The 17,311-nt window shown below is 39.7% G+C and overlaps 2 protein-coding genes and 1 long non-coding RNA gene across 8 annotated transcripts in view; 2 read left to right on the top strand and 1 right to left on the bottom strand.

The window, feature by feature from the left end:
• LOC105686639 (uncharacterized protein PB18E9.04c) overlaps positions 1-5,124 on the top strand; it is a 28,407-nt gene extending 23,283 nt beyond the window's left edge. For 2 of the 3 annotated variants that reach the window (XM_012401654.3, XM_012401655.3), the window contains exons 14-16: positions 56-148; positions 419-734; positions 810-5,124. In XM_012401654.3, the coding sequence (XP_012257077.2) occupies positions 56-148; positions 419-734; positions 810-1,500 (1,100 nt within the window). In that variant the 3' untranslated portion in view covers positions 1,501-5,124. The remainder of the gene's footprint in view (positions 1-55; positions 149-418; positions 735-809) is intronic. The other variant, XM_012401656.3, reaches the window with a different exon arrangement.
• On the bottom strand, positions 3,759-14,949 carry LOC105686531 (pregnancy zone protein-like). 2 transcript variants are annotated; one of them, XM_012401450.3, is made up of 25 exons: positions 14,818-14,949; positions 13,948-14,117; positions 12,774-13,015; positions 12,571-12,687; positions 12,336-12,502; positions 12,123-12,231; positions 11,799-12,032; positions 11,449-11,691; positions 10,985-11,316; positions 10,559-10,923; positions 10,315-10,463; positions 10,114-10,231; positions 9,854-10,031; positions 9,543-9,771; positions 9,249-9,454; positions 8,817-9,166; positions 8,505-8,749; positions 8,184-8,435; positions 7,700-8,092; positions 7,401-7,635; positions 7,164-7,336; positions 6,495-7,083; positions 6,040-6,390; positions 5,690-5,911; positions 3,759-5,584 (listed from the first exon to the last, which is right to left on the bottom strand). In XM_012401450.3, the coding sequence occupies exons 1-25, from the start codon at positions 14,904-14,906 to the stop codon at positions 5,427-5,429; spliced, it is 5,916 nt and encodes a 1,971-aa protein (XP_012256873.2). In that variant the 5' UTR covers positions 14,907-14,949; the 3' UTR covers positions 3,759-5,426. The 2 variants fall into 2 exon arrangements, with proteins under 2 accessions (XP_012256873.2, XP_012256874.2); XM_012401451.3 differs by having other exon boundaries at positions 9,854-10,025.
• On the top strand, positions 12,341-16,471 carry LOC125500366. 3 transcript variants are annotated; one of them, XR_007277726.1, is made up of 4 exons: positions 12,341-12,459; positions 12,776-13,038; positions 13,809-14,143; positions 14,213-16,471. It is a non-coding gene; the product is annotated as an uncharacterized LOC125500366 (long non-coding RNA). The 3 variants fall into 3 exon arrangements; XR_007277725.1 differs by lacking the exon at positions 12,341-12,459 and adding an exon at positions 12,557-12,710 and having other exon boundaries at positions 16,233-16,471; XR_007277724.1 differs by lacking the exon at positions 12,341-12,459 and adding an exon at positions 12,557-12,710.
• The last annotated feature ends 840 nt before the right edge of the window (positions 16,472-17,311 follow it).

Raw genomic sequence — 17,311 nt, 5'->3', positions numbered from 1 at the left:
ATTTTGTTCAGTGTTTCTCGCTAGTAGCATGTGTGCTTTGTATGTGTTCATGTAGTGGCCATAGATCCCGAGGAGAATGCTGCTTCTCAATGCACTCTGCGACGTCAAGAAATGACTAAAACGTCACGTCGTCCATTGTCTATGAGTGGTGAGTCCTGAGCCCTTTGATCCTTTTCTCCTTATTCCAATTTACTGCATGTCGCCTGTCGTTTTGTCGCTCATGATCCAAAATAATTACATTTAAAGAGCAGAAACTCTTACTTAGAAGAGACACAGGACTCGCTAAATTTCATGACTGGCATCGTTCAGTACATATGATTGCTAATAGTAATTTGATGCATGAAAATAGCTTTTGGCATATCAAAAACTCTTCGAGATACTCTCTGATAAGAACTAAAAATTTACGATCGTGTTACAGCTGCCTATTCTACTGGTTTGGGTTTAACGAGACAGCAAAACCAAAACCAAAATCAGATGAAAAGTGCTACTTTATTACCGCGTAGAGGATCTATGCAACAAGCTGTAAGACCAGCGCCACCGGTCAGACGTACATCTACGATTATTGGCGGTACGTTTAACCCACTGATTAACAACCCCAGCACATTCAACAGCGATGACAATAATAAGAAAGATGGAATCAAAGATGACGCACGTGACGAAGCTGATAATCTGCCGCCACCGCCAGCTTTCTTACTGGAAAGCACTTCCCCAACGCCAACGCCCACTCCGCAGCGGTGAGTTGACATTTCCGTAACACCGATGGAAAAAAGAATATGGATTGTTAGGTTTTCCTTGCTTTGTTCTTACAGATCCATCTCTGTATCAGAGACTGTTCGGACACTGACTGAGCTCCGTCACACACCAGCGAGTCCATCTTTCCTACGTAAGCTCGCTAATTCTCAACAAAATAATAATTCGGTAACAACCACCGTTGCCTCTACTACAGCAACTACCAATACATTGATAAGGCGAACCCAAAGTATAGATCGCACAAGTACAATACGTTCGCATTCTCAAGATCGTAGCTCCTTATCAACAACGGTGGGCCAGCAGGCTTACAGCCAAGGAGGGGGTCAAGGTCCCGGGGGAGTTGGGCAAGGATTTATGGCTGTACTTAGTGCTAAACTAGTCCCATCCTCTCTTTTGTCTAACAACGTTACCGGTAGCACAAATACTAACGTTAACAGTGGAAGTCCAAAATCATCGCGGCGACAGTCAGTTGAACAACAATCTAATAGAAATTCCAGGGCTCCGTCCAGCTTCCTTGGAACCTTGAACGCCAAACTGGCCCACCAACAGCAGCAAGGTGGTCAAAATCCAGTTATTAATACGGCAAATCGGTCGGCAAGTGTTAGGCGAATAATGGGTAACAGAGTTCCGATGGTTGATTTGGATCCCCTGCAGGTCAGGGATTCTCTAATGGATCAAATAAGGCGTGGTACTTCCCTACGGAAAACCAGCGGGCCCATTAACGACTGTTCTGCACCAAAAATATACTAGATTTCTCATTTGATCGACTCGCGAAAACGACAAAATAAAATAGACAACTATGAGAACGATAATCAAAATACATAATTAAAATAACAAACAATTAATTTATATTGTTAATAAATATTTTCTATCTTTTGTTTTCAATTTTTTAATTCATTTTTTTTTGCGCACAGTCTCGTGTAATTCTGTTTGGTATAATACTGACTAAAATTAACATGACCGTTCGAAAATTCGAATAATAACGAGAAATGAGATGAAATTAGCGTACCAAACGAAGATATCTAATCTGATTATTTTCTCATTGCTTTCACTTTGTTATCAAATTTCCTTATTTTTTACTAATGTGCTTATCGATAAGGTGTGTTCTTGCTCCAACTGCCAATCTTTACAAGCGTTGATAATATAATCTTAATATTCAGCCATCATTAAAATGAAATGAAAATATCAGATCGTGACATTTTTCATTTTAGCTAACCATACGCGTAATGAAAATGTTAAAATGATCGTCTGCTCAAAAATTACGAGCGTTGAATACGTCCTCCATGATTTTTTTTTTTTTTTTCTAAATGATTTCGGCTTCTATGCTGCTATAATATTCAATGATTCCAATTTGAAATGTAATAATTGAAAAAGTATTGATAATGTAATATAACTAGATACAAGAAAGAAAAAAAAAACACAAAAAAACAACAAAAAAACCATGAATAAAAATAAACATAAATAATAAATAAATAAATGTATAAAACCGAATATACACATTCATCTTACAGTACTTGAGACAAGGCCGGAAGGTTTAGTAGGTGTTGGGATATTTGTATGTTATTTTCATACGTAGAAAATAAACAATAATTTATTTGAATTGACAAATGCCTTAGGTACAAATATGTATAGAAACTTAATATCTCTCCGATTATAAAAAAAAAAAGAAGAAAACATGTAAGTAACGAAAATGGGTTTATTTACGTTAATTATTCTTTAATTTGAACTAAACAATTTATTTTTTTCCAAAATCTAGCTCTGTATTCCTTTATTGATAGTGTCTCAAATTTGTTATAGACTATATCGACTATTTTTTTCATGATTACGATTATGATTAGGATTATTTGTTCTTTTGATAAAAGGATTAAAGAAAAAGTAAGAGAGAAAAACGGACAATACTAATCGATTAGAACGTCTGTATATTGTTATTAATTGATAATAATAAAACGTGATAACTGAAACGTCTAGGATGTTAAACATGAAATACGAAATAAGTCAAATCGCGTCATTGTAGTATAGCTTTGATCTGATTGAATGATTGTCAATTGTGATTTGTTGTTTATGAAAATGCGAACAAATAATCTCTCATTAAAAATGTTCGTTTTCATGTTATATTTTTCTCATTTATTTACATATGTATAAATCACCTCACTGGCACTGGGCAGAAATGTTAGGGTATCCCTATATCTTGTAACTTCAAAATCATTCCTTTCAACTTGTACTAATTATCAAGAAGTCTTGTATGTACACAATTAACTGAACTTTTGTATGAATAATTTTCTTCTCCGTCAGACATGTTTGTTACGTTTCCAGAACTTTATTCGCCCGGAGTAAATTAGTGAGTTTACACATATCGACAGGTCAATGTAAATGACCTAGCATTGTATTGTTAACAGAGACTAAAGTCAACAATCTTAATCACATTTAAATCGATTTTAGTCTTAAATTTGTTCGCAAACCCCCCCATGAGAATATTGTATAATGTGTGAAAGTGAATAATAATCATTACGTAAGACTGTGCCACTTCAATGGCTCATTATGATTGAAACTTTGGTTCCCAAAATTTTATGTAGCAATCACCAATGTATAATATTAATGTCCGTAGTAGTTATACACGCATAAATATTGTGTATTATAAATTATCTGTTACTATTAATAATAATAATCAGAACAGTTACGCGTAATAATTAATGTTAGGGTCGAACCATTTGGTGGAAATACTTTGGTTTTTTTTTGCCAAATTGTCTGATAAAAGCTTCGAAGAAGCGATTGGAAACGGTTACACAACTTAAAATACACTTGATTCGATTATACCACGCAAGTTATTTTGTATGATACGGTTTGATGAATAGACGAGGACAAGAAAAAAAAAAAACCACCTAACCGAGCACTGTAAATATATTCTGCTACCTTCTAGCTTAACGGTTTGTGGATTTGATAAATATATGTAATCTATGTATGCGAAAACATGGAACTGAAAGGGCAACAAAAGTAAGAATAGATGTGTCTTCGTTGCACGGTTGGTTCATTGCTTTTACTTTCTATTTATTTATTTTCATTTTAGTTCATTTCATCTTCTTACGTTATATATTTTTTTTTTTGTTTTACAATAAATTCCTCGCCCTGATTTATAGACATATATTATTTCAGCGATCAATCTACAAGATTTCTATGATCAAACTGTAAAGTCTGTCGATACGTAAGAGACATGATATATTGATCTGTTGCAACGTCGTCTGGGTTCATTTATATCATTTGTATTAATTTATATTTCTTTTTTGTTCAAGAAAAGCAATCCTATGAAATAATAATAACTATAACGATAATAATTCTAATTCTAATAATAATAATAATAATAATAATAATATCTTACTAATAGTACGTAAGTGACGTAAAAATATTTTTCTTTCATATACATTTTTTTCATCCAATTAATAAAAACAAAGATCGACGATTAAGAAATACACGAGAAAAAAAATAATTTAAATAAACTTCGAGAAGAGGAGAAAATATAATCGCTATTATTTACTAGGGGTTCCACGAAGCCAAATGATGAAATATTATATCGCAATTACAGACTGTAATGTCGAAACATGAAATAAAACGATGATTAAAAATTTTTTTGTTCTAAATTACTGATTTTTGAGGGATAGAGAAAAATTGAAGAAAATTACTGGTTTAACGATAAACACCTTTCAAGCACTGTTGCTATAGGATTAGGTATTTTCAATATACATCATAGGACATGTACGTCGATTCGTGGTAATGAATTGATATTTTATTTAAAATTAGTATCTGAAGATAATGATTGTTAACTTGTAATAACTATTAAGGTATCAGTGGAAAGATATGATGAAAGAAATCGGGGGGAAACAAAAAATAAATGAATAGGAATAAAAAAAGAATAATAAATCACTTGACAAGTAAATTACTAGCTGATTTGATTAAAACCAAATGACTGGATTAATCGATTTTTTGTTTTTATTTCGACGAAACAGCCCCGAGAGTAAAATTTAATACCTCAATAATTCTCCCTAAAGAATCAGACGATATTGAGACTCTTTGTTCTGCGTCGGAATTGAAAGATTTTCTTTATTATTTACAGTTCATTATTTCAGAAATAAAAAAAATTATAATGTAGTAGTATCAACTTTGATATATCATGAGTTACTTATAAACTAACTACGAAATATCGTATATTGTAACAGCGATAAACTAATTACCTTCGTGGCATTACCGATTAAAATTAGATATCGGATAAGACTAAAGTTTGTCTCTTTTTCATCGTTTTTCTTTTTTTCTTCTTCTCTGTATATAGTTTAAAATGTTGACGTCAACGACAAAAAGAAATAAATAAATACATTTAAAAAAAAAGTAGAGTAAAACTCAATTTACGAAAATTTGCTTGAACGACAAAAAATCAATGAGAATTGTCTCATTTAATAAGGGGTGGGGTACCGTTGACAAAAGAGAAAAACCAATAAATAAAGGAAAAAAGACAAGCTAATCCTAACGTATCTCGCGAAACAGTTCTTGTCTACTTATTTTCACCGAGTGATTTTTAATGTACCTGAATTCTATACCAGTCCTTACGACCATGTTGTTTAGCTTACAAAATTGGAAAGTTTTTTCTTTTCTTTTTTTTTCTGTTCTCTACAACCCGCCACACTCAGTGATTAGCACAATGCACGGGCTTGTTTTATTTCTGGTGGAAGACCCTGCGTGTTTGGTAGTTTGTATATAGTCACGCTCTTCCCCAAATGTTGCTCAACGTGATCTACCAAAGACGCGAGAGTGCTATCTTTTTGATCAATTAGTAGCGCGAATCCTCCCGCTGCAAACAATTTTATAAATCGAGTAAAAATGTTAGACAATTGTTGTTTTTTTTTCGCTGTTAGATAATGAATCAATCGTGTTTGTAATATAATCGAGTACTTACACGTGTCAATTATTTCACACGAACAATCTGGATCAATAGTCAAGTCAATTGTGGAACGCAATCGGCTCGTTGACCTGCTCGCATGAAGATCCAATAGTAATCTTGCTTTATGGAATCGTCTGATTGCCACTTTAACTACGCTTTTTGCCTTACAGTATATTTCACTTATGTTCTTCGGTATGTTTCCCAAACAGGTCGGACATGATGTCTTTAAACTTGAAGCTGAAAATTTTATTTCATTGTTATTATTGATTGCACCTATCGTCATCGGAAATAAGAAAGCATTGCGGACATCTCGATCTCATGAAAGCTAAGATGGAAGTTGTTTTTTTTCCCGAATATCTACTAACGTGTCGAAGGAAGCGATTCTTGCTCAATCATGAATTGTTCAGGTTCTACGATCATTCCGTCTTCAAGATTTTCGCCGATCGTTCTCGTCGTCTCAACGTCTTGGCCGTGAGACACTTTTTCGTACGTTGGTTTGGTTTGTTCTGGATTTTGGATGTCGTCATTTGTTACCGATGCATCTTCGCCACGATCTTCGCCATCGAACGTAACCACCTTATCGGGTTTTACAAACACCGGTTCAGGTCCTTCTATTCCATCGGGCAATTCCAAATCGTGATCTACCTCCACAAAAGCGGGATTTAGACCGAATTCTCGTTCGTTCGGTGCTTCCCCGCTTCCCATATCTTGCATAACTGTAAGTAATAATTGTGCAATGAAACAGAAAAAAAAAAACAATTTAACGGCGATGCTCTATAGCCAGCTGCTTTCAATTATGTACATGTGACAATCGGTTTACCGTCTATGTGTTTGAAAATTTCATCGTTGTCTTTCTTATAAGCTTGTTTGAATTCTCGAACCGAATTGTCGTTCTCGGTTCTGACATGCCCAGTTTCTTCGAGTCCGTCACTGTTCATTTTTATATCCGAATTTTCTACCAGAGAAACATTTTCAAGTTTTGGTTCGATTCCTGTCGTCATAAGTGTACCATTAACTTTGGCCTTGATTTCCATATTTCTAGCGGCAATTTTCTCTTTGAACTTCTCTATCAATTCCGTGATTTTCGCCGGTGGAACCGTTTTCAATTCTGGCTTATCGGTAACCAACGGTAAAGCCGCTACCACATTTTCCGGAAGTTTCGAATCACTTCTCATGTTCTTGGCGTGCCTTAAGACAGCAGGTCCCTCCGCAACGTCCGAATGAGCCTCAACGGGCAAAAGCACAACGTTGATATCTCTATCTGTGGTACTGCGAGCAGTAGATGTGGTGGTCGGAGAGTTTCCACGTGTAGTGGTATTTCTGACATTTGGTTCGTTTGGCATTGGATTTGGTATTCCCGGACCCTCGTTTACGCCGGAACTACTGCAGGTCGGTGCGAAGTTATAACTCTGTAAATATCATGAATTTGAATTGAAAGCGAATTCCACGACAATTTTCGCGAAGAAAGTTCGTCTTCAAAATCCCTTACCGAAGACACGGTGAGTTCCTGTTGGTAGTAATCGTACAATTTAACATTCGCCGCTTCGGGGCGATCGACAACATTTTCTCTGGTCACGATGAATGATATGCAAGTTCTTTGAGTGGTTAATTTTTCCAGGTAGATACTGACGACGTCTCGATCCTCTTCGAATCTCTTGACATCTGTGAAATGAGCCATACTTAGGACCGGTACATTCGACTTATCATTGCGGTCTCGCAGACTTACACGTGCTAGGATTTTCGAGGAGGGAGTGCAGGCTGGATCTGTCGGGTATGTACCCACTGATCATGCCTATGTCGATCAATGCCATGTTGCTCTCTTCATCGGCCATTTTGTATCGTGCACAGACAGTTATTCTCTGCATCGCACACTCGTCGACGGATGCCACGGATTCAGCATTGACCGAAAGATCGAATGCGTCCGATCCAGTCGCATGTGGTACGTTGTATTTCAAGTTACTCTGAAACGAAGGCAAAAATTAATGACGAATTCGATTTGAAAATATCTATTAGCGATTATTTTACCTGCACTAGAACGCATCCCTCTCCGTCCGCAAAGATTTCAACCGTCGTCGGTAGAACGGGCAGTTGAACTTGCCTGAATAAGAGTCTGTTCTCGTTTTGCATTTTGAAGGCATGGTCAATCTCGTTGGCGGTGATCAGTACGGAGAGATCCGTATTCGCCAGGCTCATAGCGGACGCGTACTTTGTGAGCGCCTCGAGACCGAGCACGGTATCTTGAGTCGAGGTAAAACCACCCTCGGCGTTTCGCTGTTTCGATATCCAACGGACGGCTCTTAGCGCAGTCACCATATTCGTTTCCCCGCCAATTTTTACCAGCGATAAAATTGCGTACGCCGTCATTTCAACGCTCAAACCTACGGACGGCTTCGTTTTATTCTCCCACCATATCAAGTCCTGGAAGAAAATCACCAAATTAAATCGTGAGATTTTTTCCATGCGTACAACGCGTCGTGTCTCTGTGCAGAAATATCTGACGCGACCTGACCTGATGTTTAGTCGCGAGCCCTATCAACGCCTGCAAACTATCGTTAGCTCTCGGGTGTTCCAATAACGTCAGAGCGTAGGTTGTCAGCGCCAAAGTGTAGGGATTGCCGTCGCCGCTGACGGAGTCTTTTTCCAAGCAGTGTAACGCGTTGTTCGTCAACGCCGGCTGCAACGGCACCCCGGATTCGAGTAGAGATATTAAGACGTACGCGGTCAGTGCCAAGGAAGAACCGTTGTCGTCTTGAAGGCCACCCTGTCGAATGAAACGTACGATAAAGTTATCGGAATCGTACCCGTGAAATTATTTCTTTTTTCGACGTACCTTCATGTCCTTGTGAAACACTTGACCACGTACAGGGAAACATCCATTCTCCAACTGACGTTTCGTGATCCATTTGACGGAAAATTTCAAATCGCGCTCATCCACGTGAATCAAGTGTTGCGCTTGAGCCAAAGATTTGACAACGAAAGCGGTCAGCCACATGGATCCTTCGGTGGACAGATTGTCGGCACCGAACGCTGAGTAAGAACCGTCCGGATGTCGGTAGTTCAATTCTCGTTGATATCCTTGATTGTAATAGAAATGTTAAACAGTTTCGTAGAGCCTCTTAGCAATACCGTTTGCGAAGCGCACCTTTTTCCATGTTTTTGATCGCCTTGGCCTTCAGCGCCGAATTCTCCATGTGAGTCGCCTCCAAGTAATTAATGACGTGAATGTTGGGTACGAACAATACCATGTTCTGTTCTCCGCATCCCATGGGCAGACGCACCAACTTCTCCAAATTTTCTAAAGCCGGCCCTAAAATATCTCCAATCAGAGAAACGTACGCCCTCGCGCTTTCCGCTACCAGGTCTTCGGGCAAATCCAAATTCCATACAACAAATGAATCATCGACAAAATCCTTCGGGCAGATGAATGCCGATTTGGTGACCTCGACTGGGAAACCTTCCGGCAGTACAAGTATTGGTTTTGTTATAACGTCCCTTTTGAGCAAACAATATATTCAGTTACGAGATATTAAAGAGTCGCACGATATGAGGCAGAAATTATAAACGCTCGGCAAACCTGGTATGAATCAGGGTGTCCGGTCCGCAGGGGTCCGGGTACTCCGCGTCAACCGCTGCAGAAACTGTTATGTTCACGTCGCCGAGGACGCGAGGTCGTAATATGTATTCGTGGACGACGCTCGATCTCGAATCGACGCAAAACGAGACCACGGAACGCGACAGATGCAAATCGAGCCCCCTCGCATCTTCCAACTTAATTTTCACCTGGGAAATTCATCGGTCCAATAAATCGCACGCGATCGTCGATACGGGGGCTTTTACCCCGCGGGGGACAACAGCGACGTCGACTTACGGGTAGACTGTGCTGCATGTAATTGAAGAGGGACACTTTCATGTGAAGCATTTCGCCGCGTTTCACGCTGTACGGCAGGGTGTAGTCCAAGAAGAACGACTGGAATGCGGTGATCGTCGTCGGCGGGGCGATGCCGAGTCCGTGTCTCGGGGAAATGCAGGTGGTGTAACCCACCCAATCCGTGATGGTATGGGGTAGTTGACGCTCTATCGTGACCGTACCCTCCTTCCTACATTCACACGCTGCGTTAAATATTATCGAAAATAATCATTTGCTCCACGACGTCTGCTTAGAATTGATAATATACCGACCCCGTTTGCACCAACTCCCAGAGCCAAGTCTCGGGAAAATAGGACCTTATAGTCGTAGCCGTGTCCGCGGTGTCCGTAGGATCCAGATAGTCGTGGTTCAACTGCGCGTCGAACGTCAGCAGCGGATAGGCGAGCGGCATAGCGCGATGTCTTATGAACAGGGGACCGCCATCTAAACCTTCGAGTTTTTCGTTATGTTAGCGAGGAACCCGGTGGCAATTTTAACGATAACACACTCGGTTTGCGACGATACGACTCACCGGTATCCGTCTGTTCCAACGTCATCGCCGTACGCTGCGTGGAGAAATAGACCCCGGAAATTTGAGAGCACGGACGGGTTTCGAGCGTCAAATCGCTCATCACTATGACTCCGAAATCCTGAAAAGTTGAACGAATTGCGTCGTTGTAGGAACTGATTTAAAGTTGGATAAAAGTGTTTTTCTCTCACACTTCCAACTCACATCAAATGCTTGCATGGCGTCGATGTAGTGAGCACGGCCGTAGTACATCGACCGTTTTCTTCTGCGTAGATCGTAAAAGGGAGGCTCCTCTTCGGCGGGCCTAGGTAAATGGTCGACTTCCACCTCCTCTTGCGATTGTTTTTTCACTTCTGTAAAGGTACAATCGAATTATTGAAAGTTAATTTCTTTCATTGCTCGGTCAACGCGCCGAACAAGTTTCGAAGAGAGATACTAGGCGACTCACTCAAACAGTAATTGAAACGACTTTGAATGGGTGAGTCCGTGGGCTTTATGTGGAATCTTTTGAGCTGGTTGAAGGCATCGTCCTTGCTCATCATATTAGTCTTTCCTCCGCGTAGGAACATCGTCGATTTATCGAGAGCGGATATACCGCAGAGCGAAAACGGTGCCGCTTCTATGTGGAACTGAGTTTTTCCTCCCGGACTTTGCGACTCCTCGTGCCACGCGGTCTTCACTTTATTTCCGAAACAGTTACCGACGACTATCGTGTAGGTCGTTGCGACCGTTTCTCCATCCGGACGAACGTAGTACAGTAAAAGTTCCGAGACAGGGGCCATGCTGGGGGTTACTTTGACGCTCAACGGGAATCTGTTAATTTTACCAAATTTTACTGACTCGAATACTCTCCGTTCTCCCTCCTGGAACTCACCTGTGCACCACGTGAGTTTGGTCAGTTCTGTTCGCCGGTGTCTCAACGGCTCCAAGGAGGTTGCGAAATTCTGAATAATTGAGAACGGAGTCCTTGTGGGGCTTGTGTTTAACGTGGCCAAATATCAGTAGATCTCCCTTTGAATTCACCGAATAATGAAAGGAGATCGGTTCGTTCGTCTCGTGGTTAATCGGCATGGTATACATGACGTTGAACGAGTATTTTTCGCCACAAACGATCGGCTGATATCCGGGGGCCACCGACAAGTAGCTGTCCGATGGCGAATACCACGGACTGGTGTCCATGTAGGCGGATGGTTGATCCATGAAAACCTATTCGGTAAGAAAAAACAAAGAAAACTACTCGGTCAAACACCGCAATTCGAAGGTGAACTTACAATTAATGGAAGTGTGGGAGATAGATGTACATTCGAAAATCATATTTCATTTGAAAATGTGACTCACTCGCCATCTCTTATCCGGAGAGTAGTATTTCGTTGGATATTCAACCCCAGCTGCAACAAAACTGAGGGACTCGATATTTTTATGCTGCGGGGGCACTATGAAGTCGATAAATCCATCGGAGGAGGACGTAAAATTTCGACATTCTACGACAACCCTCAACCAGTCGTCTTTTCCCCTCACCTTCAGGCAAAGTTGGATCTTCTCATTCGGTGCCGGGGTATTGTCTTGCTTCAGTACACGCAACTTGCGAGAAAAAAATAAAATGGAATTGTAAGTTGGATACGTTAGAATGTGGACTGCATCGAATCTCACCATCTTTCACTTCTTTAATACTATTATCTGTAACAGACCTTTCCATGATATGGTAATCCGAGTTTGAAATATTGAGGGGTGTGTGGCAGAAACTCCAATTTCAGTGACTGATGGACAACATTTGTTCGACTGGTAGCAGTTTCAACAACTCCTGTTCCTGCCTCGGTGAAGTTAGCTGTCAACATTATATTGTTCGGCAATACCTTCCAGTCTGCCAAACCAAGTTCTGAACCAGTAACGGTAAATTCGACGCATCCATCTTCGGAATTTAACTGAAATAGGAAATATTTACAGATGTGATATTGCGCGAATCGACGATGACGTGGTGGGATAAAATTATCCGTTGTTATCAGTATCCTTACCTCGGTGAGGTAATTGATTTCTGGCAGGTTTTGCTTTCGTCTCCATGTGGGCGTCTGTGGTGTCGATTTCAAGTGAAGCGAACCCTTTACCGGTTTACCATAGCTGTATCTGTTGGGAAAAGTAGTGAAATGGGAATTTTGAATATCGCTGAAATTATTTCTACGAGCTACCACGGAACGGGAGAGCGCGTTTACGTCAAAAATTAATCTTACTTGGCGCAAACGTTCCACGTTACATTTTCAGCATTGGCGAGAATGTATCCTGGAGGAGTAATGGACACTTGGAACCTCGGAAGCACGTACTTTTTCACCTCGAAAGTTTTTGTGTCGATAATCGGTAGGTGGAATTTTTTTTTCTCAACTTTGATCTTCCATATACCCTGCAAAACATCCGACAGTCGTATTATCGAACACCGTCATCTTAGCCATCAATCAATCGAAATCTTACCGGGCTAGGTTCAGGTGACAAAGGAAACGTCAATTGTACAAGACCGAGATCTGTGGAAACATTCAACCATTGGGCCACTCTGACTTCAGAAGGGCTTTCGATCCATATTTTAGGAATCTAGAGTTGTTGGATGTTTTAAGGTAATTTAAATTTGAAAATATTGACCTCTAATCTATCGATACGTTATGTTCATGATTTCTCACAGGTTTTTTCCACGGTTTCAAGTCATGTTTCACCGTGAGGATTCTAATGTTCACGTCCTGTCCGGGCTTGTAAACTGGCTTATCTGTCTCCACAAATGTGACGTGCGAATCGTGTTCGATGTAAACATCCTTCTCAGAATTGATGGTGTAATCCGGATGCTTATCAAATCTGACTTTTAATCGTAGCCTCGCCACCGAGTATTTGGTATGAGGTACCAGAAGCTCCAGGCATGCCTCCACACCTAGAGAATATGCGGTGAAACAAGTAAGTTGCAATAACAATCGAAAATCTGTAAATTTGAAAAAACGGAGGGAGGAAGAATTGAGCCAACGTATTCACTAGCCAGTTGCACCTACGCGCGTGTACATCTTTTTCATCTCACTTTTCAGAATACTCGATACGATTGCGCACGGTGTAACAAAATTCGATCCATCAGCCTGATTTAATTTGTTCAAATATAACTTCCAGGGCGAAGGCCAAGCCGTTTGACATAACGTGAAACGGAAAATAAGTGTGGAAAATTTTTTCGTCAATTCATTCAGAAGCACCCCGTGTGCCTGTAAATAGACTCTACGTCAGGCGATGGGTTATTTCCCCTGTGGATAGGGAGATACTGGCCAATTGAACGCCTGCAGGATGTAGGGACAATTTAAATTTACAATTTATTTAAAGCGTAGTGATCAGAAGCGGAGGGAGACAAGACAGGCGAGTGGTTCGTTACAAATTATTATTTGCCGCAAGGACGCCGATAATTTGACATCTGCAGTCATTTACGTACCCTGCATATGCACGCTAACTTTGAATCGATATTGGCTCCGGAGATACTCCGCGAAAAATGTCTTTATACATCAATGACAACAAGTTAGGTCTTGAAAAGTGTCATTTTTAAATCCATCAGTTACAAGAGGTTGTTGATAAGAAGTTTCCGATGCCAGAACATTGAACTTTGACGCAGCTGCAAACGCTGTAGCAGCAATTGAACACGCGCGATACGTCTATTCCTGAATATAAATTAACAAGACGTTTATTTGCAGATAGCAATGAGTGCTCAAAGCAGCCGACCTGCACTACTCGCGGAGGGGAATACCAGCCAGACATAAAATTATCGAATATCAACCCTATCAAACGGAGAGTCAACAGAGGAATTGCATGCCCCATTAAAAATTGACTTGCCAGTTTCGAGAGTGAAGCTGCTGGCGGCCAAGATTTCTTCCTCGGCGACATCATCTGTGGTGAGGAGTTCCAGAAGAGCATGAGCAGGGGTGGATAAATGATGAATCGAGAGACATCCGCTCTCCGTTTCGCCGGCAATGAGCCTCTTCGGCGCAGTAAACACGTAGCCCCTGTTAAACGAGTTTCTATTTTAATGGTAGGATATCAAAAAGCAGCAAGATCATTACACGATTAAATATTAATGCTTCAATATTCCGCGTTCCAGACGTGGGCAGTTAATGACTGCAACTTTAAATCCGTTGGATGCATGAAATGGATGAAAATGATACCGTCAAAATTAATCGAGACCTATTTGGTTATCGCTGCGGTGTGAAATTTGAAAAAAGATCCAAGTACAGAAGCGTGATACTCCGATGCGCGCATTTGTTGAACGACTTAAACGTTGGTGTATTAAAATTAAGTCTGAAGACTTCTAATGTTAGCGCAATGAACTAAAATGATGCTGACAATTTAAGACAATTACTTTACTAATAACAAGTAATGGGCTGGGTATAATTGCATCCGCCTTCGAACAAATTGTTTTACTTGTACGTCGTAGTTGTACCTCTACGCATATGCGGAGTGTTATACTCTCGATAAATTAATAGCTGTTTACCGAGATGGTATTTTATAAATTACCGCTTCAGGAATTTGAATTACGTTCATAAAATAATCGACGCCGTTTAATTAATCGCATATGTATAATCAATGCGCGCAGGTTCTGCACCCGTCGTGAATTAGCAAAATTTAAATATCTTATCTTACAATTACCATCAGTTCGAATAGCCATGAATATTACTACAGTATAATAAAACAGTAAAATATTCCAACCTGTGCGGGTTCGCAGCCGTACCCAAAGGTGATTGCAGAAAATATTGCAATATCGCTAAAATAAATACCATTCGCGCACCACTCGACATATTGTAACGATGTGCACGCGTTAAAAGCCAAAAACTAAAATAATAATAAACGAATGCGTTTTAAAAATTCGCCAATCGGTCTACCGCATCTCTACACAGTGATTGTATACGAGTGCAGAATTGCCGCGTTTGAATCACTTAAAACGCTATCATATTTTCGTCAGTTTTTCTGCCTCTTTTTCCAATAAACGGTACAGGACACTCTCTCGTATCTTCTACGAGACAAAAAACGCTACGATCAGTTTACTCTATTCTCGAGACAAACACAAATATAAAATATCGCTCGCGGATGATCTCCTTATGAAAACTGTCGCCGAAGTACTGAACTCGGAGTGAAGCTCTAGTCTTATCAATGTGCCACTGCTATGCCGGTCTTCACTATATGTGTGATGCGTGAATGATGCATGTATAATCTTTAATGTGTATTGAATCCCTCCGGTCTCTGATGTTCCCCAATGGCTATAGATTCGCTTAAATTTAATACACCGGCTCCTGTTGCTGCTGCGGTTGCTAATGTTTCTGACTTCAACCATACGAACAACAGATTATACTCATATTATATGATAATTATTGTATTACCCCGGATGCAAGAATTTATCAGCAAACAAAAGAGGCAAAGTTTTTTTTCTTTTCTTTTTGAATCGATGAACAAAAGTTTGGTAAAATTTTTCATCAAATCTAGAAAGTATAAACGTTATCATAATTCTTAGTGAACAAAGTTATTTCAATAATGATAATAAGGATAATAACACGCAGATTGACGTGTTGCGAGAATTCAAATGTGATATAATTTATATCTAGAATCACCGAGCCATTATTTACGACTTAAACTGTGTATGTATGAAATTGCGACTGAATGTATAATATAATAAGGAACATTGATTGATAGCGTGACTCACGGGTCACCCTATCGCTGAGATAATTAACGGAGTGATGGCATTTAAGTAATTCCAAAGCAGTTGTGGTCTCATAAACAAATGCTCGATCCTGCATCTTTCTCTATACTACATAATACACGTATGGACGCAGCGTCATTTAGCGATCTTTGATCTTATGCAGCCAGACCTGAACTCATTGGTTTGAAGACTCTTTTTGGCGTTATTAGGCGGCCCGTTCTATTGTGAGCGGCCTTCCGCAATGAGCTCTTCGCGCTTCAGTGTATTATGATTTTGTTAATACCTGTATGAGAAAACGAATTAAAATATGAATTACCCATCAATTATGTAACTGTGAACGCATTTTGTCGTATTGAACGATTTAACTCAATAATTCTGCGATATACCCAATTTATTTCCGAGTTTTAACTTTCTTCTCTTTTGTTACAAGAGCGAAATTGACTGGCTCGGGATGAATCCGCCCTGCATCTAGAACACAAGACTTGACCGTGCATCTACATGATGATTTCCGAATCAGAATACAGGCATCATTTATCATATAGTCATAGATCATGTACTTTCTGAAATAACTGATATGATCATACAATAGAGAACCTCTATAATTTGCACTGTAGAACATTTATTGTCAGAGGACATTTTTCGGTGTCAATAAATACTTGATATAAGTTATATTGTGTTGAAACTTATTGTCTCCCTTGCATTCATCCATCACTCAAGAGCCCCTTAAATTGATAGTTCGATTAACACTGAATACATCATTACCTTTCTGTATGAGCAACACATCACAAAATGAGACAGCCTGGGTCTCGGAATACCTCCTCGAGTATCCTGTTCTCCTGATACAACAATAAAAGAAAAAAAATTTCGAAAGAGATTCTATACACAAGATCGAATGCATAGACATGATCAGGCACCCGGTCTCGGAATACCTCCTCAGGATTTCTGTTCTCCTGATACAAATTTTTATTTTCGGCGAAAATTTTTGTTTCCGAATTTGGAATACCTCCTCGGTTTTTCTGATCTCCTGATACCAAAAAAAAAAAAATTTTTGAAAGAGATTGAATACACATGATTGAAGGCAAGCACATGATGAGGCACCCGGTCTCGGAATACCTCCTCAGGATTTCTGTTCTCCTGATACAAAATTTTGTTTTCGGCGAAAATTTTTATTTTCGGATTTGGAATACCTCCTCGGTTTTTCTGTTCTCCTGATACCAAAAAAAAAAAAAAAATTTTTGAAAGAGATTGAATACACATGATTGAAGGCAAGCACATGATGAGGCACCCGGTCTCGGAATACCTCCTCAGGATTTCTGTTCTCCTGATACAAATTTTTATTTTCGGCGAAAATTTTTATTTCCGAATTTGGAATACCTCCTCGGGTATCCTGTTCTCCTGATACCAAAAAAAAAAAAAAAATTTTTGAAAGAGATTGAATACACATGATTGAAGGCAAGCACATGATGAGGCACCAGGTCTAGGAATACCTCCTCAGGATTTCTGTTCTCC

Source organism: Athalia rosae, chromosome 3 (assembly GCF_917208135.1).
Source record: "Athalia rosae chromosome 3, iyAthRosa1.1, whole genome shotgun sequence".
NCBI classification, from domain to species: Eukaryota; Metazoa; Arthropoda; class Insecta; order Hymenoptera; family Athaliidae; genus Athalia; species Athalia rosae.
This window is presented reverse-complemented; position numbering and strand designations above follow the sequence as displayed.

What these genes read in the sequence shown, in the direction of transcription:
- LOC105686531 (XM_012401450.3), bottom strand. Translation starts at nt 14,906, where the DNA reads ATGTCGAGTGGTGCGCGAATGGTATTTATTTTAGCGATATTGCAATAT. An exon ending in GTTGGAACAGACGGATACCG is followed by an intron (nt 10,032 to 10,113) that starts GTGAGTCGTATC and finishes AAAAACTCGAAG; the next exon opens with GTTTAGATGGCGGTCCCCTG. An exon ending in GATCAAAAACATGGAAAAAG is followed by an intron (nt 8,750 to 8,816) that starts GTGCGCTTCGCA and finishes ATTACAATCAAG; the next exon opens with GATATCAACGAGAATTGAAC.